This window comes from Stegodyphus dumicola, chromosome 2 (genome assembly GCF_044657685.1).
Source record: "Stegodyphus dumicola isolate Sdum_Otavi_A_Nest chromosome 2, ASM4465768v1".
NCBI lineage: Eukaryota > Metazoa > Arthropoda > Arachnida > Araneae > Eresidae > Stegodyphus > Stegodyphus dumicola.
Window position 1 is genome coordinate 18453226 of NC_140769.1, and position 23127 is coordinate 18476352.

The window sequence follows — 23127 nt, forward strand, 5'->3', positions numbered from 1 at the left end:
TTGAGTAAAAATTTAAAGTTTTTAGATTTTCCCAGAATACTTTTAAACAAAAGCAAGGGTAGAACAAAAGGATGATTATTTCAGTAGTTATCACATACACAAAACAAACACAGGAATGCTAAATTCTTCATAGGCAATATTCCAGAATCTTTTTAAATCAAACTAAGCAAAAAGGAACAAGGAAGTTTATTTCACGCTTCAACGTAGATAAATATTAAATATAGAACGCTAAATTGGCCTCAGAAAATTAAAAATATGGCGCTCGAAGCCATCATGAGGAGACTTTTTTTTTTTTTTTTAAATCTTCAGCGATTTTATTGAATGTCCATAAAAAGTCTTTTCAAAGTTTTGAAATTAAATTATTTAACGAATTCGAATTAGGAATCGAAAGATTCAAATGATGAAAATACTCAAAGACTGGAATTTTCGACTCTGAGACCTTATATAAGATTCAAGGGATTTCAAAATCTAAATGCTTTGTGTTTCAAACATTTAAATAAAAAGTATGCATTATAATGAACTCTTCAAAACACTTCAATAGAGCTAAAGATATACTAAAGCACCTAATACGAGGGTATTAATTTTTCCTTTGTTACCGCGAATGCTGCTATCAAGCAGACATTTCACAATTTTATAATCGTCATTTAACATAAAGACCATATTATGTGCTACAGACCATATAACAATTCTCAAGTCTATAAAAATCTATATCGCAACTGTACGCGGTTTATTTACACTCTCTTATTTGCATCCTTTAAATATTCAAAGAAATATATCACACTGGTATTACTACTTGTACTAAGACACGCGAATTACCTGACAAATTAGAAAACGAATTTACTCCTCAATACACCGTCCGTACAGCTGAAATATTTAAAAGAATTTATATAGAATTTCAAAGTGTTCGCACCAAGCCAGGAAAATATTAAAATTCCCATAAAAAAATATTCGCCAAATTTCGTGTGGCATCTTTTATTAATGAACCACGAACACAGGCTTACCTAAGAGCTAAGCATACAAGTAACATGCTATTCCAAATTCAGAAATAATTTATATAAAATATATTAAATACATACATATTTTGAAAACGCATCACCGAATAAATGAATCATAATTAATAGGATGGAACAGAGGTTTTTCATTGATTATCTTTTGGAATTAGACTAGACATAGTTACTTCATTTCCTGTTACCATATTATTTTTATTTTTTATCTTGATTCTGATTGCAATGATGACTGGCGAAAATCCATAAGCTTGATTTCATACATAAATTATTTAATTTTAAATTAGATCCCAAAGACAGGGCAAAGTTCCATGCTGCCGCAATTTGTTTTTGTTAAATTGCTGCAAGACAGCTCATTAACAGAAGTAAATTCGGATGGAGGTTTATTTTGTAAAAGACTTCAATCCACGCGAACTAAACTTCTCAAGTCAGCTGATAAGTTGGCAGGCACTTCAAAAACAAAAGTTTGTATAACCCAAATTACATGCGGGCCTCTTGCACGATCTGAAAATAGCTGATGGGCTAAAATAGTTTTTTTTTTTAAACAAAACAAAAACTACATTTTAAATTTCACTTATTAAATATTTTTCAAAACATACATACACAACGACAATAATAACGCAAAGGGAAAAAGCTCAAGTTTATGTCAGCATCAAGAGTGCGACAACACAACAGCACGACTGTCGGTCTCGCCGGTAAAAGAATGATAGGAATTACGAAAGATTGTGAGTGTTTAAGACGTAAGGACAATGCAGCGAAGATGTAACTTCTCGATCATCACTTTTTTCGTTTGTAAATATCATTTTAATCTAGCTCCACTAATAGCTACATTAAATAATTTAGTCATCTAGCTGTGTTTCGTCTGTCTACTAATTCCCTATAAGCAGATCTTATATTTATATTTATGTTCTACATAAAATCTAAAGGTTGATACCTGCAAGACATTTCTTTTAGTTACACTTAGAAAGTCAAAAGTCCTGACAATTAAATATTAAATTTTAGACTGACATTTAGTCATCTAGCTGTGTTTCGTCTGTCTACTAATTCCCTATAAGCAGATCTTATATTTATATTTATGTTCTACATAAAATTTAAAGGTTGATACCTGCAAGACATTTCTTTTGGTTACACTTTGAAAGTCCTGACAATTAAATTTTAAATTTTAGACTGAAATTTATTAAAGGTATTTCCGACGTGTTCAATTAACCAATAAGTAACTTACTTTAAGTCTTAACAGGATATCGGAAGCGCTATCAGGCGCCGGCTTGACTGTACCAAAGAGCGGACGATGAATATCAACAGCAGACCATAAATTAGGAAAACATCATCAATGTAACGACTGATGACACTTAAATGGACTATTATATCGATGGAACTAGGAATTTTTCTTAGTTCATTTACTTGATTGAAATGGCAAAGCACACAAGAGCTACCTGCCCTAAGTAAAGAGATGCTTTCGTTTAAGACTCTCTTCGTGAAACTGGATCGTAATGCACTCATAATTCATGGATAATCCCCAAAGATTAAATGCCACAAATGATAAACCTACTGCTTTTGGGAAACACTTTTATCTGCAACTACATCCTAATATCGGAAAATATTTTGAGACACTTATCTGCACTGCAATTCTAATTCTAGTAAGGGTTGTTCTAAACGAACATTGGCTCCAGGGCCTTTAGGTTCTAGAAAATATTCTTACATCAACTATCTCCTGAATAACTAAAATTCTGCTGCCCTGCCTAGCAATGCCTGTGCCAAAAGCTGCTAAATTCTGTCAATAGGAACCGCATAGCACTCATGAAATTTTAAGAGCCGTAGCTACATATTTATATACTTTTAAATGCTGCAAAATATTTTTAAATAGAAAGAAATGTCTCTAGTAATTCACTAATGACATTTTATTTTACTATAAATTTAATTATTTAATACAAACATGAACAATTTATTCTTGTAGCTAATGCGCCACATTTTACAAAGTATGTCACCAGGAAACATAAATTTTTATATGAAGCTCAGAAAATCCTTTCTTTCTTCCCCCCCTCTCCCCAGACATAGAAACGAACATTTTTTTAGACTTTTAAATTTTTTCTCATTAAAATTAACTGCCAACTGACCTTAACGAAAACAAACTGTAAAAGAAACACGATAAGAGGCCCTTGTAATAATGTTAAAAACTACATTCAAAATGAAAACAACCCAGTACTTCGAAAAACGGAACTACAGAACATTTCTTGCTCTTAACTCTAAAAACATGCGAGACGAGATAGTTAAAATTTCCAGCAGATCTAATGAGAGGGCTTACATACGGAGACAGATACATACTCTAAATACTTTTATTAATTCCATTAAATGTAAAGTGAATCAATCTTCATATAACTTCTGCTCTTTCCTTGTAAGTTACAAAAACATATTCAAAGTGCCATTCTAGAAATATTCTTAGTGCATACAAATGCACAGTGTTGCTGATATACTTATTTTCTTCTGGTGTTCTGACAACCCTTATTGACAGTTCTAGAAGTAATATCGCCGAGGTAATAAGTCTCAGAAACTTCATACGGCTTTAAACTGTTTAAAATAAATAGACATATAATTTAAGAAATGAAATAACCTCTTTTAAGAACTCCTAATCAAAGCTTCCTTCAGAGCATTTTCCTATTCTTTAAAGCATAATTCAACAAGAGATGATTTAAATTCAGATCAATTAAAAACCGGGAGATCTGGTGATTCATCAGGAAACAGAGAGTTGCGATTAGAAATAGGGAGTCTCTCCCAGTTTACAGGTAAGATTGGCAACTCCGGAAAATGAGTCATTCGTTACGAAACAGAGATCTGGCGTGAAATATAATGTTTTACCGCAGAGTTCTGCAGAACAAAAAATAGTTTTGAGTTTACACAAGTTGCTAACTACGATAAAATTGAGAATACTATTGTTCTTTCCACTCGAATACTATTATTATTATTAAAAAATTGATAAAATAAACAAAATATCAATTGCGTGGATTTTGCAAGACGTACGAGGAAACAAACATATAAAAGAAGTGCAGTCCAGTCTTGTTAAGTTTTTGAATAGTTCTTTGCAACATGATTTAATTCAATTTACTGTAACGTTTTAACGCAGTTTTTCTTCCTCTTCGAAAATAAACACATTTAAAAAGAATATTGCAACCAACAAGAAGCAATTGGAAAATATAAACTTTTGTTCTCAAATACAGTTTTAAAACAATTATTGGATTAATAGCAATAAAACCAAATAGATGGCGATCACAAAAGAACCAATAAATCTCAATTACTTTGAAATAAGACGTCATGAATTTGAATCGGTGAACAATTTTGTTTATCTTCGCTCAAACATTAACTTTCTCAACAATTATCGATACAGATACTTAGCAGCATATTACTGCGGTCTTCAAAAGGTTTAAGAAAATTGTTACAATCAAAACTATTCAAAAGAGGCACGAAACTACTTTTATACAGGACGTAACATGTATATTTACGCATGACTCTGAAATCTAGACATTAACTAACGTACAGAAACCACAACCTCTAAGAGCTTATGACGACATAGATATAACAATGAATCATCATAAAATACATGCAGAAAATGATAACATCAAATACGTGGCCTATAGCATTTGCCGAATGAAGTTTCTCCCCTTAACATTAAAAATTTTTTAACTCTAAATCAATGGGATAGAGTCAGAGGATGGCCCAATCTTCAGTGGCTGAACTACATACATAGTGACCTTAATATTATTAAAATTATAAACTGGGAAGGGGGAACTCAGGCCAGATGGGGAGCATTATTTATTTATTATTATTCTGCCTGCTTCACCTCTCAATGGCCACTACAAGTCAGTCATGTTATTCTGATTCGTTGCACCAGCAACCTTTTTTGGTGGCATTAGTAATTCTAAGGAAAACCATGGTCTACTCTATCCTTCTTTAAAATTAATATTGCGACAAAAGAAGAAATTGCAACAGTGCGTTATGCAAAAGAAAAAAAAAAGAGGGCTTTAGAAAGGATTTAATTTACTTTTATGCTGATATGTATCATATTGTGCAATTCGTTTGTATTTGATAAGACAGGAAACATGAAATTTTCAATGGAAACTTTTATTAAAAGGCAAAACTTATTTAATTCTACAGGATAATTACAGAATACGGGAAAATCACCAAAGCATCAAAAGACACAACTTATTTTTACACGGTTCTATAATAAATTTTTCTCTTTTTTTGGGTTGGCCTAATAAAAGAGTCTATTGATTCTCTTACCTAAGTAATAAAAAAGTAGAAAAAGCTTAAATATTTCCAAATGCTTGTTGTTCTTTCCATTTGCTTTTTATTTATTTATTATTTTATTTTATTTATTTTATTTATTTATTTATTTATTTATTTTTTTTTTTTTTTTTTTTTTTTTTTTTTTTTTTTTGTGATTACAAATGATTTGCCTCCAGTTTTATTATGGCTTATCAATGAGGCATATATACTTCTTTTAAACAGTGCTGTTTATAACAATTGTGCCAGACCTACGAGTAACCAATACGTTGGTAACTCTGATTCATAGAAGGAGTTTCTTGGCACACAGCATATAGTTTAAGTACAGTTCCAGGAAATTTCTAAACTCTACGAGTAGTCGACAACTGTATTCAACTGGACTAAAAATAATATGCATGCTTTGACTGATCTTACAGACTCATTAACTGACGTAGCCACCATGCTACTAGACCCTGTAAAATCGTCCAAAACTTTCGCCTTCCAATCCCGTTAATACGAACTATTTTTTAGCTCGTCATACGACAAAAGACTGGTCAGTCCACTGAACTTCTCCATGGCAAAACTACATACAAAAATGTAGTAGATTTTACGATATTAAACTTAATGACTTTAATATCAGGTAAACTTAATGAGCGGAAATTTTATTGAAAAGGAAAACTTTCTAAATTCCACAGGATTGTTAAAAAATAAGGAAAAACCAGAAAATGCATAGAAAAAGGTGTAAAATCGGGGTTCTTTTTTCAGTTGTACTATGTAATTCAATACTAGAAAGCATTTCACGATACATATAATAAACTTCTCTGAACTGCATTAAAAACGCTATTAAGAAGTTCTCAATATTATAACGTACAATGCAAGAACTGATAGGAGTAAATAACAAATCAATGTTCCAGTTAAAGAAAATACAACAGGAAGTTGTTGATACAACCAAGGCAAACATTTATTAATAATATAAAACAATCGTACCTCTGTGATGCCTCAGGTGACCGGAAGCTGCCCACGAGTACCACCGGTGCCCTCCGATCGCATTGACACGGTACGACCCTGAAGGCCGAGATCCAAGCAGCACCACCACCAGCCCCAAAAGAAACACCGGTAAAGCGACTGGAGACGACATGAAGTATACTCGGAGCAGAAAAGAAGAAAAGCACTGTCCAGAACACAGTTTTGCTACAATCGGTAACGCGATTCCGTCATCGCGCGGCCCGGTCCGTCCGTCAGTCTATCCTGGAAGGCGGGCGACTGCGAAATGTGGACGAACGGAACTACAATCGCGGACTTGTTTGTTGGGCTCTTCCGACAGCTGGCGCGCGTCCACCAATGGAAGAACGCGCAGCGCCTTCCACCTCGGTTCGATCGATGATGTCTCTCTCTCGTTCTCTTTTCTCTTTCTCGTTCAATCCGCCTCCATCCACCCCCTGCTGCCAATACAGCCCGTGCACAAAGATCGCGTGCACGGGTCGAATAACCCCTGACTCTGCCATCCCGTTATTTCTTCCAATCCAACCACTCTTTGCCGGCTATATTTATTTTCGTTTCAGCTTCAGAAATAAGACTTCTTTTCCGACTGGCAGATGATTCTTTCTCCTCCTCGTCTTTTGTGTCGAGAGGTAATTTTTTCGAGTAAGTACCTTCCTGGATTCGATACAAAAGCTTCGGTTCCTCCCTAGTACGTTTGCTTCATCCCTTCCCCTCTTTTCTGTCTGCATTCTTTTTATTTTGTTTAATATGAGATGACTTCTTAGCTTATTTTCCTTTTATGGGCTTAAAATTGAAATCAACAGGTGGCAACCTTTCAGAATTGCAATCGAAATGAATTCCATCATTTCATACTGTATAAGTTTTTGTAGAAATGTGCATATTATATTTTATTAATTTGCAAGTATCTTCTGCAACATAAAAGACGTAAAATAGTATTTACTACGGTTTCAACCCTTTTAAGTTATTCTCCAAACTAGCTGGTTATGAGTTTGCTAGGGTGACGATTTATGGCACACATAAAATGTTAATCATTGACACGGTTTCACACAATATGAACTTCACAGAGATCTCATGAAGTTCTACGATTCATTCGCGGAGACATTGTGCAAAGGAAGTTAATAATAACTCTATGATTTGAAAGAATCTGTAGCTCATAGAGACGAAATTTGAAAACATCATCACTACTTTTACTATGAGCAGCATCGGGCGTTTATGATTAGCAGCCAGTCATTATGTAATCAACTTGAATACTTGATACCCACCAAAATCTCTAGCGAACTAAAATTCTCTTTGAACATACTTCAGTGATTTTTTATTTTATTCTTTTCTCCATCAGTAAATGGCCACTGCCAATAGGGTGGACGCGCTGTCCACCCCATTGGCAGTGGTAGAAGTGAGGCAGACATCAGGCCATCTTCGATATGTCACCAGGTTCAATTTCCACTCGCTAACCAACCCTAGTATATATTTGAAACAAAGATAACGTTTTAAATATACAGCCTCTGTCCAGAATGTTCGGTGAATGACGTCATAGTGCTCAGGTGAACGTGTAACCAGCACGGGTCAAGCTTGGTCTGAACCAATTCCCGAGCAGCGGCACTGCCAGTATGTTTGGCGTGTGGAAACAGTTCATTGCATAGTGAAGATATTGTGCGAGCAGTCGAAACTCAAAATGGATGAACGAATATGCGGTTCTATTTCAAATTTGGAAAAATCGGAAAGAGAGACTCATGAAATGCTGATAACAATTTACGAAGAACATGCTGTCACCTTGAAGTGTGTGCACGAGTGGTTTAAACGCTTTCAAGAAGGGCGGGACACAACTTAAAACTGCCCTTGAAGTGCTCGGCCTGCAACTGCATGCAACCCGGACAAACAAAAAGTGAAGCAAATTTTGGCCCTGGATGATCGTTGGACAGTGCGAATGATAGCGGGAAAAGTGGGACTTGGTCGTGAGAAGGGCCCACCTCATAGTGACTCACTATTTATATAAACGCAAGCCTTGCTCCCGACTCGTGCCCCACGTTTGGAAAGCAGAAAAAATGCAACTTCGGCTTGACGCCTCTGGATATCTCATCGACGTTGCGAATCAAAACCTAAATTTTCTGAAACCCATTGTCATGGATGACGTGCGTCAGAGTATAGAGTGGCGAGGGTCGCCAAAAATCAAGAAGTTGCGAGGTGAGAAATCCATTTTGACCAGTGAGTAGGCCTTTATTAATTATTAAAAATTAAACATATTTTATAATTAATATTACCTTTTAAGACATACTTTTATTTACTTATTATTTTATCATATAATTATAATTTTTTAAAATTTTTTATTTATTTATTTTGCCAGAACATAGGTTGGTTACGATAATTCACAATGCGGAAACATAATGGAGTACCCAAGGTCTAAGAGGCTACCCAGCAATAAAATAAAATAAATTAATTAAATATTTATCTCCATCTAGAACTAGTAATTCTATTAAATTCATTTTGTTTAAAAGGCATTAAACATTGCATCTAGTCTACATACTTTTATTAAATATTCTCAAGTAATTTTTCATTTGGTATAAGGCAAAAGGTCGCCGTTTTCAAAATTGTCCCAGAGGCGCTGATATCCAAAATGGAGACATCATTAAAAGAATAGCTAAGACATCAGCAAACATAGATTGAGGGCAATAAAATTTTCAAAGTCAAAACCAAAAATTTAATGTGCGAATCAGCAAAACTGTTTGTATCAGCAATTAAAATTGTTTACTATGGCCTGAAAGATATCTGCAACAGTTTATTGTGATCTAGAATACATAAAATCTTCATTCGTAACGAATTACAAAAAATCATTTAAAAACAAAGCTTGCTAAAATAAAATTTAACAGTTTTCCTTACTTTCGTATTTTCTTAAATTCTTGTAATTACAAGATAATAACCAAAGTTTTCTCCTACTAGGATGAGATTGTCTAGGTTTCTTTAAGCAGCACACTGTCACAATATCACAAAGTGGGTTAAATATTTGAATATACGATCATCTTCCTGAAGTCAACGTTTACAGGGTTCACCAACTTCGATAAATATTTAAAGTCATTGTTCTGAAATCGAAAGAAGAGGTACTCTGCTAAACTTTGCAGCAAAGGTTGCAGTGGCATACTGGGTATTGACACATTACTTCAATTAGCAATTATCAAAACACTGGAAAGGTTTAACTGTTTGGAATCATATGTTGCTGAAATTCTCGCTGCCCAGGTCGCCAGCTCTAAATGTCTTAACTTATTTTTCTTTGGAAGTATGTGAAAAACAAAACAAGGTTTCATAACCCCCGCTATCACTGGAGTTACTGTTACTTAAAGCAGTAGATAGGTAACATGGTCGAGTCAATTGATCAGGCTACCCTGGCAAGTGTATGGCAAGATCGGACAGATGCTTGTCGTGACACACACACAAAAAAAAAAAAAAAAAAAAAAAAAAAAAAAAAGCCCACATAGAACATCTGTGAAATGTCCATAGAAACTCGCCAAGTTATTCCTTCATAGAATATCTGCATTTGTGAAATATATGCATTACAGAAGTCACTTATAGTTTCTTTCTGTACCATTTTGAATTGCTTTTACACTAATCCAACTGACACAGGCAATGTTATTTTGAGCAAGAAATACCGCATCCTTCCTCGTGAATAAATTTATTACTCCATTATTACAATTAGCCTACCTTTTTCAACGCATTTCCTCCATTCTGTAAAAGAGCATCACATTGTCTATTTCGAGATAAATGAATAATTAACAATCTGAGAATTAAGTAAAATTCATCCTGGTTAGTGACTCAAATTAATTTTAAGTTATTGTTATTGATTTAAAACACAGGTACCGAAAAGTACGCGAATTACAAAAAGACATAAAACATAAAATATAATTAGAAAACGCACTTCATAACAGTAATATAAATCCTACTGCATTTAAACTTAACACAATAAAAAAAAAAGATTTCGAAAATATTAAGTAAAACGATTTCAAAAATCTTCTTTAAACATTAATCGCGAAATTTTATAATACTTAGTAGCTTGCAATACCCGCTTTCTTCTTTTTTCGTGATCCTCATTTTTTGAGTTTAAAATCGAAAAATATTCTGGCACTACTCACACAAAGAGGAATAGAAAAAAGTAACGTCATCAAAAATTTATGCTAAAAATTTTCCCGCTAAATGCAAAATAGAGTACGATTTCTCTCCCACAATATGGCATCAGCTGATTTCCCAAGGGAAGAACGGAGAAATACAAGGACAAGAGATGTATGAAAAATATAAGCGGGGAAGAAAAAGCGAAGAAAAATTCAGATTTAATACTGCGCATTTGTTACACTGTTTTACAGGATACCAAATAAATTATACACTTGATTTTAAGATACTCTGCGAATATTTCAAAATATTACTCGCTGTAGAAAAGTATTTTCGAAATTTCCTAATATCCTATATAAATACACGCGGTGAATATTTTGAAGTCTACGGAATTAAAAGATGTTACAACGAAAAAATATCAAATAAAAAGTACGTATCTACAAATTAAGTATAATGAAACATAATTCTATGAAAACTGGCACAAAGACAACTTCGAACAGAATAACGAATTAAACAATACAGTTAAATTATTAAACAAACAAAATATAATAAAATGAATAATAAATTGTAATACGGTAATATATCACTCAAGTCAAAAAGTAAACATCATATATTTTTTAATTAATCCAGTTCTGGCACTAGAATCAACGTCGTCATTTGAAATTAAATATTTTTACTGGAGTGGTCGATGAATGGTTGTATATATTTATTTATTTAGACACAGGAAAACAAAACTCGAAAGATAAATTTTAATATATATCTGAGTTTAAAATACGCATAAACTTGCAGCAAGATAAAGCAATTTAGGAAAATTTAAGATAATTTATGTAAGCCAATAGGAAGCACTGGCAAAAAAGATGGAAATAATAAATATACACGCAATTCTGTTATTTAAGGAAATGTACCTATTCCTGCTTATAGCAATGTTTTTCCCATTGCTCTTCTTATGTGACATATAAAATTTCAACACGCATCTTATCGAAGCAGTTTTAAATCAACTTTGCCCTTTTACAGTAAATAGTTTAATTAGTAAAAGAAATACACACTGGCGGTGAAAAAATTAACATAACAACTGTAAAAAAGTCACATAACTTAAATAATTTTGCAACCAAGAACACAAAACTTGCATAAATAACATCATTACATTGTCATCCCTGATGTAGCTTCAAAATGAAGAATTCCCTATTTCTGCCAAAAAAGTGTGTGTTCATCCCTGAGCTTTATAGCGATTTTCTATACTGTGTAGACTGTCCATGAGATCTTGCGATAGCAAAGCGTACTCAAGATGAATAGAACCTTGAAATTCATGCAGAATGCTAGCTAACGGATGTAATAATGCAAGACGGTGTTTTACTACATGTTTTTCTCATACATATTCTTCCGGAGTTAAATCCGGAAAATATGCAGGCTGCTCCATCCTTTGGATTCCTTCAGCTCAAAACAATCAATCTCTAGTGCAACGCTATGGGGGCAAACCATCCATTAGGACGAAGTTCAAACCGATAGCACCTCTAAATAATTTGACGAAGATCTCTATATGTTTCAATATTCTGAGGCCATTCAAAACTATGTCCGTCCATGTCACGATTCCGCCATTTTTGTGCCGACGCCTTCCCATATATTTTCAGACTTATTAGCTTCCTCCAGATTGTTAACACGTCTGAAATCTCTCTCAAACCAAAAACGAGACTCATCAGCAATGAGAACTCGGATTCAATCCGTGGTACTCCAATTACTATGATCTCCGCACCAACAGCAATCGAGCGCATTTCAGAATTCGAGTTAGTGGGATATAAATCATCGGTTTCCTTGAATATAACGCTTTTATGCAACCTGTCACTCATGGTATATCCGGATAGTCGAATTCCCGTAGCTGCGCTGAATTCTCTTGCTATCTGGGATTGCGTCAGTAGTGTATTTCTTTTATAAACCATTGCCAAATAATGGTCCTGATAATCTATGGTGGCATGTTTTCGACCCAGACCTGGTTGTCTGCATAGATCACCACTACCATTAAACCATTTCCAGAATTACGACATGAAACTTTTGCCACTCTTTGTCTCTGCAGACCAATCGATCCATCTTCCACTCTTCAAATAGCTATTCCTCTCAATCCGTCATATATGCCTTCTCAACGACATGTCCTACTTTCTAGACGCGAAACACCCCTAGCATTCCTTTCCACACGTGCCGAAAGAACGGATGAAAAAATTTGCATATGTGCAGCGAAGGTGAATTCCATTGGATTACGTGATATGATCTTCAGCCATCAACCAACCAATCACCTTTAATTGGACTTCCCTTAATATCTTGTATTAGAAAAGGCGAAGAGAAAAATAATGTGTGTGACATGGATGCATTTGACTGATCAATGTTTACTAATGTTTAACACAGTTTTTACCCAAAACACTGTGAACAGTTAAGTTTTGAATAATCTCACGATCATTGCCGCCACAAGTTTGATATACGTTGTAAAATAAAACAATAAAATAATGTATCTACATTCGTTTAGTCTTTATTCAGTATTATTTATTTATAATTTAATTTCGTTTAATCTTATCGCCAAGCCTCAAAATGTATGTATAACTTTAAATATTCGCTACTATTTTAATCTTCCATTCTCATTCCCATACAGTTTCATTCATGCATCACGCGTTCGCGTATTGGATTCGTCAGAGAATTGGGGCCTTACTAGAAATTAATAGAAAGCACTTTTGGATAACTGCTCCTTTATCAGTGTAGGTATATGACAGTATTTTAACAGCACTAAAATTAATACTATACGTTTTACGCTTAAAAATTTAACTTGCTCAACACGGAAAACAGAAACGTATTAAATCTTTTCGTTGTTTTTTCTTAGTAATTATGTTACTGTTAATTTTAATTCGCATATCTATTTTTAATGATTGGAGTAATCTTTTGCTATTACTGAACTGACCCCCATCTCTTTCATTTTTCACTTTCTTTCCATCTTGATTATAAGACTAATTTCAAAATTTTATTTATTCAAAGTAAAAAATGCAGAAGGAAAAATATTTCAATTTTTTGTACTGTTTCTTAAAACAATCTTTCGTACGAAGGCTGGTTTCCTTTCAATATTAGACATAATTAGTGCATCTCTCGGCGTTTCTCAGCTTGAGCGCAAAGCCAACATAGCTTTAAATCCAGTGTAAACACGTGCTAGTTTCCCTTAGAAAATCCTAAATGAAGGCATCCTTCCCCTTTAGCAGATAGTCCTCACGTGCTTTGCCATATTCAAATAATCCACTAACTAGCTCTGTCGAACGCTATCTTTTTTTTTAAAACCCTTTGTGGGCTTTTCTTGAAATAATGAAGCTCTTCTAATTGATGTTTTTAAAAATTTTAGAATTATGAGTAATATAACGTGATTAAATCAAAATGGCTACCGTGACCAGAAACCTCAATTTATGCAACCTCCCTTTTGGGATAAAAACTGAATGTTCGCGAAGTAGAAAAAATCCTTAAAATTCAGGAGATTTCACACAACGATAAAGTTATTACCCTAATCATACGATTACATATTTCCTGTTAAAACGTCACAGAAAGAATAACAAGAAATAAAACATACACATAACGAAGTTAAAACAAGAATGAATAAAAACATTACACTTACGAACCTCTCCGCCAGCAGAGATGGCTTAAGAACAATAAAAAAGAAGAAAAATTTCTTACCTATAAGCGAAAAAAAAAAAAAACATTAGTATTCTAAAAGAAAACAACATTCGAATAGCAAAATATATACGAAAGAAAAGCAAGGAAGAGAAATGTTGCATGGCAAATGTTACTTTTTATAAGTGGCTTTTCTATCGAGAAAGCGATCGGAACATGCAGTAGTTTTCTGATCAAAAATCATTCTATGTATCCTTATATATTTCCGAGTCCCCCCTTCCCCACCTGGAACACCCTCTCCACAACTCGCGACAGCCAATCGATCATAACTTAGTTCGAAACAACACAGGAGGAGAACAAAACAATGCTGCAGATTTAAAATGAATACATGCATACATTTTTAAAACCTTCTCTGCCAGGTTTTTATTATTAGCAGGTATACTCATGCCGATAACATTCGCAAGGCAGGAAATTGCTTATAACAACATATTGGGTTTTACATTTTACAACAGTCGGACGAGGCCCGTTAAATCTCGAAATAACAGCCAGATTGCTTGCGGAAGACAGAATATAATGTTCACATGTAACCATTGTAAACAATGAAAATATTAATTTAGTTGTTCGAATTCATATTGTCATGTATATCTTATTAACATTTATTTATTTATTTATTTAATAAGAAATTTTTAATAGTAATTTTATTAGCTTTATTTTATTTAATACGTTATTTCTTATGTGAATCTTTCTTGTACTTTCTAGTTTCCTTTACTCCACCAGAATACGTATACATGCAGTCACATGTAAATAACAAGCAAGATTCTTACTTTTCATCAAGAGTGCTTCGGAGGTGTGTACTGATTACAGTATATGCCAGAGTTTATTACACTGTGGGTCGACAAAAATTTTAACAGTTTTGTTATTTCTTATTATAATAGTTTTACAATTACCAAATATTTTTACACAATATATCTAAAAACACATAAAAGTAAGACAATACAGACAAAGGAAAAAAAAAATCCGACGCATTCTTTTTATAATATAAACGTTCATTTTCCTTCCTTTGCACGTGACGCTGTCATTCTGCTACTTATTTAAAATTTTCACATTGTTCTATGTCTTAAAATTACACATTAAAGTTAACAACGTAAATTGCAATAATATATTACAGTACAAGTGAAAAAATTGACAGTTTCACTCAAAAGGGTGTCGCCTGAGGTCCATATTGCCATACAAAAGTCCATACATTCCATTCCATACAAAAGTCCATGTAATATGGAGAAAACAACAACAAAAATGACTGGTGGGGGCCTCAAATTTGAAATAAATGGTAACGTGTAAATTAGACTAAAAGTCCGAGTCTGTTATGTTCACTGTAATTTCAGATTCCACATAATACTGAATAATCAGCAGTTCTAAAAATAATTAAAAGTTAAAGCAAACTATTATTCTTATAAGTATTATAACAGTAGCTAGAAATATTAAAATCGTAATATCGAAGCTTCAAACAAAAATATAATTATTAATGCTTGAGTACTTGTTATCTATCTAAAATTCATATTTCAATTAGTAATTTAAAAATTATTACTGTTATACAATACTAATCAAATTTCATGAAACTGTCTGTTTCTTTTTATTTCCTTGTACGAAGTAAAAGAAGTAGTAATCGCGAAAACTTTCGGGTATAAGACTTCGGTTTCGAAGAAAAATATCCATTTTGACCGTTCTCAAATCCATTTACACTTTTTATTTTGTCACATCTGTACGTACAGACAGAATAAAGGATTAATTTGTTCCAAAACGCATTATAAAATGGATTCAGATGAGTTTTTTCTCCCCGTGATGTCTGTACGCACACTGCGGGAAAAAAAAAAAAAAAAAAAAAAAAAAAAAGAAGAGACAGTTCTACTTCTCCTGTTCTACCGGGCCCACTGAAAAAATCAACTTGCGTTTTTCATATATCGAAAGCGCGACTTAGGATATGTATTAGATTTATATGTAACATTGTTTTAAGATAGGTATTTTGACACAAAATCGGACCTTTTTCTGAAATACCATGCCAATTTTTTTCCATATTTCGATTCTAAGACTCAAATTTATTGATATCTATTTATTAATATCTCTTTTATCATTCAATTTACTTGGGTTCTTTCTTCCAGAATTCGAAATTTAGGCTTAATATAATTCGCACGTTTTTTATTATTCATTTTAAAAATTTGTATTTTGAATTATTGTTTATAAATTTTTCGAAAACATATAAATTTTTTAACATCAGTTTCAAGAAGATGTATTTCTAAGTATATCTGCAAAAATTCAGAGTTTTTTTATTCAAAATTTTCCAAGATATACGTGAATTTACATTTTGGCGCGTTTTGAAATTTAACGTATAAGCTATATTAACAAAAACGTGGTTTACGCAATTTTTTAAAAAATATTTGAAAGTATGAAAAATGGACATTTTTACCTCTCGTGCAACAATGAAAAAAAAGGGAAAGTAAGTAGGTTACCAGAAATTAAGAATTCCGCCAGGTAAATTATTCTTGGCGCAAACTGAAAAAATTCGCCAAAATAAATTTTTAAATTTCTCCACAAATTTTTCACCAAAATTACAAAATGTCTAGGCATAGTTTGAGTCGTAGAATCGAAATATTTGAAAAAATAAATAAATAAAAATTATACGTTATTTCAGAAAAAGTCCGATTTTGTGTCAAAATACCTACGTATGTATCTCCTCGCATTAAGTTGAACATCGTTGAACTTTATCCGTCAGACGTCTGTCACCGCACACTAACCGGATTGCAGATGTCAAACAAAGTGAATTCGCTCGTTCATTGGAGAAATGCATACCTAACGTGTTAATAACGCGGTAGTTGGGAAACGGGCCTTAACTCAAAAACAATTAGCCGTAGAATGTTCGAATTTTATATATGGGGCTGCTATACCTCTCTTTTTTGTTGCAAACGGCCGCACCCTAACATATATATATGTACCCACTCTGTAACCCGGTTCGCTGTGCTCTGCTTTTCTTGTTCTGATATGTTGGTAAATCTTGCCTTCTTTGCTTTAAAAGTGATTGAATTATGTTGTTTTTATGCTCCGGTAAAGGTTTTTATGCCTTTAGTTAATCAGCATGGAATAATTTTAGAATTATCAACAATTTATAAGTTTGAGTGGCGCTAGGCCCAATGAGGCCGTCATTTGTTTACACTTGAACTTTTAGTACAATTAAGACAGTTGATGCACCAACTGCAGTGTCATTTTCGCCAGTGGGATCAAAAGTTAATTTTCAGTTTCGTGCTCCGAAAATTTTGTCTTCCTGCCCACTAGCTGAAATGCTTGATTTTGCGTAGAAACTCTAATTTTAATAGTAAAAATTGCTTTTTTAAAACCGTTATCTGTATTTGGCGTTATAGGTTTCTACGTATTTTACAATTTTTAATGAGGATGCTTTTTTAGTTTTATGTATTTTTGCCCTGCCGCTCAGCGAGAACTGAATTAACTGAATCAGAAATATATCTCTAATGAAATTCGAGGAAATAATTTTATATGAAGTATAGCAAAAAAAATGTGTATCATTTAATAAGTTAAGTGGTGTCTATATCAGATATTTTTAATTAGTGTGACTAAGTCCTAGAGGATTCTGCATTATACTGTAGCACAAGAATTAAGGAACTTAAAAATAATTTACTCTGTTTTTTGATTAAATAAATACCTCGCCTATTTTTCAATAACGAAGCATACGTATAATACTTAGTTTTAGGCATATAACGCTAAAAATAGCTTTAGAGGAATTTTCTAATGATATTTTTCGTTTTACACACAGAGAAAATAAATGAATGAAACTGAAGAATAACAAATGAGAAAATAAAATAAATTTTCGGATTTATCATTGAAACACTTCATTTTATTCATGTGGGCTTTCATCAATGTAGGGTGACATCAGTGTGGTCTTTTATCTATGTGCCCTTTCAATCCGTGTAGGTATTTGTCGTGTGAGCAGTTATCCAGTGGGGTTATTTTTGTGGGCTTTTGTCGTGAGCTCTTTCGTCGAGCGGGCTTTTATAAAGAAATCCAGACTTTCAAACAATGTGGAAATTCCAAAATGTATATTAATGGCAAATTGTTTCAATGGATGATACTCTTATATTGTTATAAGTAATGTAGCACTCGCAGTTTCATTAGCAGCATAACACTGTTAGCTTTAAAAATCTTTTGTTTGGCGCTACGAGTTTTCCCCAACCAAAACTAATTTTTCTGATTGCATATTACTTTCCAAAGCAATCTGACGGAAGAGTTGCTGAAGCGTCTAAAGAGATGTTCGCAAATCTAATAAGACAATGATTCGTGAACCTAACATGACTATGATTTTCCGCTTTGTGACCTTATTTCGGACAAACTGGAAGCGTTTATCATACGAAATGAAGCGCTCGTACGTGTCTTTCGAGCTCGGATAAAATGGGAAAAGTCAGGAATAAAATGTTGCAATCACCAACAAAGAGTGCAAGAAAGTGACGCGATCGAATTTATGGGTTGCGAAGGAATGCTCTATTCATTCTGCTAGGAAAAAACCGCCTCTCCATCTTGCAACTAAACAAACGATTTTTAAATTTAACAGCATAAACTGAAAATTAAATTTCATGAGCTATATTATTTGTTACAGAACAGGGGTGTTCTTCCTTCAAACAACTGCCATTACTATTCACACTGGCATATTCGCAATTCTTGAAAATTTGATGGATGATCGAAAAGAGTTTTGTATCATCTGAAATAATGCTAAACTTAAAGCAAATTATAAGTACAGAAGAAATGGCTGCTATTTTACGCATTCGCTCTATAAGAAACTGACTTGTATTATCTAACCTGATGCGGCTTTTAACGTCAGCAGCCATTTGTGAACATATACAAAACTTAAATTTGTGTACATTTTACAGTACTTTTGTACGAGAGCGCCGATTTAGTAAAGGCAAAGCGTGGCAAAAGAAGAGCCCCAAACCTAATTTCTGAAGTCATGAATATCTAAATCTCATCTGCATCTAATAAATAGTTTTCGACGTACACGAACACAGGAGACAAGACACAAAACCTTGAAAACATCGGATTTAGTTTTCGACTCCGTCAGATAAAACTAAAACTGAAAAACAACGATTTTTGAATAACAGGCAAAGACTCGAATGTTATTTATATGTAAAAATTTACATGTAAAAATAGAAAATTTGTTGTTGAAGGCCGAAACCCTTCTTTTTTATATCTATATAAATGCAAAATTTCGAACACAGCCAGCAGAATTTTTTTTACATCAACTTTAAAGGCATTAAGGAAGTCTTCTTACCGGGTTCAAAGACTAAATCTACACAGTGAGTTGTTAATCTACACAGTGAGTTCTTTTGTGAAAGCAGGTGTTGCCAGTAATCGGGACAGAACTTAGATAATAAAGGTTCCGCAAAATAAAACCTATAATTTTTATAGTTTATTTGAATAATCTTATAGGTTCCCCCCAGAGTCGAATTTAACAATTTTTACGGGCTCTAAGCACTTAAACACGAAGCACGAGCTTATTTTGCTTAATGGCTAATCCAGCTGTGGGTTCCCTGAAGCAACAAAATTTGATAACCATTTATTTCTCTAATCACTTTCGAACGATGATGGCTTACTCTTTCACATCACCACGTTGGAAACACATATGTTTCAAGCAATTTCCTACCACATTCTTATGTCTAAAAATTTTTAACACCAAAAATCCCAATTATAATTTATCTGACGCCCAGTATTTACTCAAAAGTCTCAGTCAGAGATAATTTAATACCAATTAAACACTACAAATGCAACAATTCTTTTTAAGTCCAGCGATGGTTTGCTTTACATGATTACGGGAAAGCCTCTACGGCTATATGTCTAAGGGTAGGAATGCCTTCGCGGAGGACTTTCTAAGAGAAACTGGCTCGTATACACGTCACACATAGGGAAAACCACAAAAACGCCCATGGAACCAGTCCGTTTGCGGGATTCAACCTCGGCTCAACTACCAGTGTTCATCAACTTTACCGCTCGGCCGCTGGTGGGCCTATGCACAGGATGATGTTGCTAAAATAAAAGTCTCTACCGACTTCACATCATATTCTACATTAGCGGCCTTCAAAGTTTGTCGACTCACGGAACCCTTAGAATTAACGTTTTTTGTCCGGAGAACTATCAAGTTTAACTCCAAATTACCCTTCGAAAAATATATCTTAAAATAATATTTAAAGTAGATTAATTTGTTACAGGTACTTTGTGTAAAGACAATTAAAGAAAAGCTATAAAAACCTTTTTTTAATTAGTCTCAATTACACGTTGTTAATGAAGAAATTTTTAGTCATTCTTGAAACATACGCAATAACACATAAAATTACAAAATAAAGAACAACAACTGAACGTCATTCGAAGAACGAAGGAATATTGCTTTGAATATTCGGATTCCAAAACAGAATGTAAGAACAATGTTACAACGAGCATTTTACTTGAAGCTTTAAAAAAAAAAAAAAAAAAAAAAAAAAAATGTATATCGCCAGTTCGTCATAAAATGCGCCAAGATGGTATATTTCGTCATTAAGTGCGCCAAGATTGTAAACTCAAAAGCGAATTTTCCACGAAAAACGCTTTTTTCTTGCGTCTGTTTTAGACTGCAGTGTTCACTTCCTCACAAATCTGAGCCGTAGTACTCTGCTTCTTCTGTAGCAGGCACTCAAGATTCGTAAAAGTTCAGCTTACAACTTAGCCATCCCCGTTGCGTACATTCGGTTTCTTATTATTATTCAAGAGACACATGTAAATAGCCGCATTCATATGTATGTATACAGAAATACGTAGTTATGGCAAAATTCTGCAAGCCAGTATTAATATTAATATTATTTGGACTGTACATTTCCCACAAGGTCACATGGTATGATTCTTATTGAGGTCGTTGCACCTTTCTGTATAGCGCTAACATCTTAATTGTATGTACGAAATATGTCCTTGTAACTCAGCGTGTATGTGAGTGTATCAGCATGAGTGATACAATAACTCAGAGATTCGATCAGTCGTATGTATATTATGTTTGACTTGCATATGCAGGTATGCTTATGAATTAGTATAATTTAATGATTGAAGGTCTGGTAGACATTTATATAAAATATCTCTAAATGAACTCCCGAATGTAATGCTCTTGGAGAATCGGGAGATGCTTTTTCCTAGACAGTTGTGGGCTCCAGACAATACCCGAATAGTTTTTGTAAGCCGTCCGGGTGCCCGGACTCGCTTTCATCTCTCACCTCTTTCAGACTGCAAGGTATTTGTTAAAAAGAAAATTGAATTGAAAACTGCTCAAGTAATACTTTTTATCTTTCTTATTTTAGAGAGTGAAAAAATTTAAGAAGGTGAAAAAATTGTTTTGTAATCTGTGAAAATTTCAAACTTTATATCTGATACATTTTTAGACGTGGAAATTTCAAAATCATATACGTCAGCTACTTTACATAATCGCGCATATTTCAAAAATTAAGCTATAATTTTCATACAAGTTCCATTTAAAATATTTTCTTCCGTTTTATTGGATGATGCAAACAGTAAAATTCTAGTATGTTTAATTTGTTCGCTGAACGAAGATATAAGTGAAAAATCGTTTAAATATCAAATAAAAAATTGTAAATCGAACTTTGAAAAAAAATCCCTTCACCATATTGCATTGCCATCGTCCAACAGCATACGTATAAAATTTAAACTTATCAGGAATTAGATTAAAACACCATGCGTGAACTCAATAAAAGCTTATCATAAATCCAACAAAAAAGAAAGAATTAAAAAAAAAAAATTGCGTCGCGGTTGTTAGCTCTACAGAAGATCGAGTAAAAATTCCAAGTACCACTTTTCCAAAATCACTAGGAATACTCTACGAGCGTATACAGTACATACGATTCCATATTCATCTCATTATTTCCGTGTCGAACACACGATACTTTTAAAAGCCTCCCTAGTGGAATTTAATTTCTATTCGAACATCCAACAGTAACTACACACCCCAAATGGATAGGAAGTAAAAGGGAGGAGAAGAATTATTAAATTAAAAGCTTTTCTCAATAACATTCTGCATCAGACTAACATCCATAATCAATGGAAGGCTCGAGGATAGGGATCTATGGCAACCATGCCCTGAGGCCATACACGAGGGGAAACACGAAGCATTCCTTCCTTGTGAGGACACAATACCGACGTGTCTCATGATTTAGTCAGGAACAGACTTAATGAAGTTCAAATTATCTTCAGAAGTAGGCAGCCGGAGCCTCCGCATTCAGCAAACACATCAACATGCTTCCAACCTGGAGGATGGCGGAGGATATATATTTCGTTTTACAATCGTCAACTAAGATATATATTTCAGAAACCTCCGTTCCATTACGCATGTCGAGATTATTACACTTACATCGACCAAACGTCTCTGAATCAAATTTGCATCCACCGTGTAAATATGGAGTGCACTGGAACATCTTAAAAGGAGTTACCGGCGCCTACGAGGAGTATTTGAGAAGCTTAAAGCTAAACATTAAATGTAAATGAATGAGAAAATACCACATATCGCTGCTCCATCAATACCAATTTAAATATTCAGAATTACAAGTATCAAAAATAAATACGAAATTATAACTATTAATACCTGTGAGAGGTGTTTATGATTTACACTTGGCAATATAATCTTTACCTGTTCTGAACACTGCAGTTATTTTGACACGGGAGGAGGAGGCAAAACTCGGGTGATGATCCAAGATCAGTACTCAAAAATTCAAGAAATATTCGTGATTCAGGATTTAAATTACAATTTTATTTGGGGATTTTATATAGACATTTCTATTCTACAGGGAATGTATACCAGAAACGAAGCAATAGGACAAAAAATAGTAGGTAACTGAATAAAAATGATGTCAAATTTTTTTAATGAAATTTACATTTATAAACCAATCAAATTCTAGAAAAGTATTCAATATTTTTCAAATATATTATACTATTCAATAAGACGCTGTTTCTATGCATTTTATATATGAATAAATATGCATACGACGCAGGCATTCTGATTATGTTTCTCCACGTACAATAGGTAACATATAAACTTTAACTTGCTATTAACATTGCCCATAAA

At 33.5% G+C, this 23127-nt stretch overlaps 1 protein-coding gene across 8 annotated transcripts in view; it reads right to left on the reverse strand.

Moving 5' to 3' along the window:
• The window catches only part of LOC118196962 (semaphorin-2A-like), a 745632-nt gene that overhangs the window by 367743 nt on the left and 354762 nt on the right, over positions 1-23127 (reverse strand). Inside the window, exon 1 of one of the 8 annotated variants that reach the window (XM_085810485.1) lies at positions 6246-6537. The exons of the other annotated variants lie outside the window; for them this stretch is intronic. Within the exon in view, the coding sequence (XP_085666611.1) occupies positions 6246-6396 (151 nt within the window). The 5' untranslated portion in view covers positions 6397-6537. Of the gene's footprint in view, positions 1-6245; positions 6538-23127 lie in introns of those variants that run through there. 8 annotated transcript variants of the gene reach the window in all.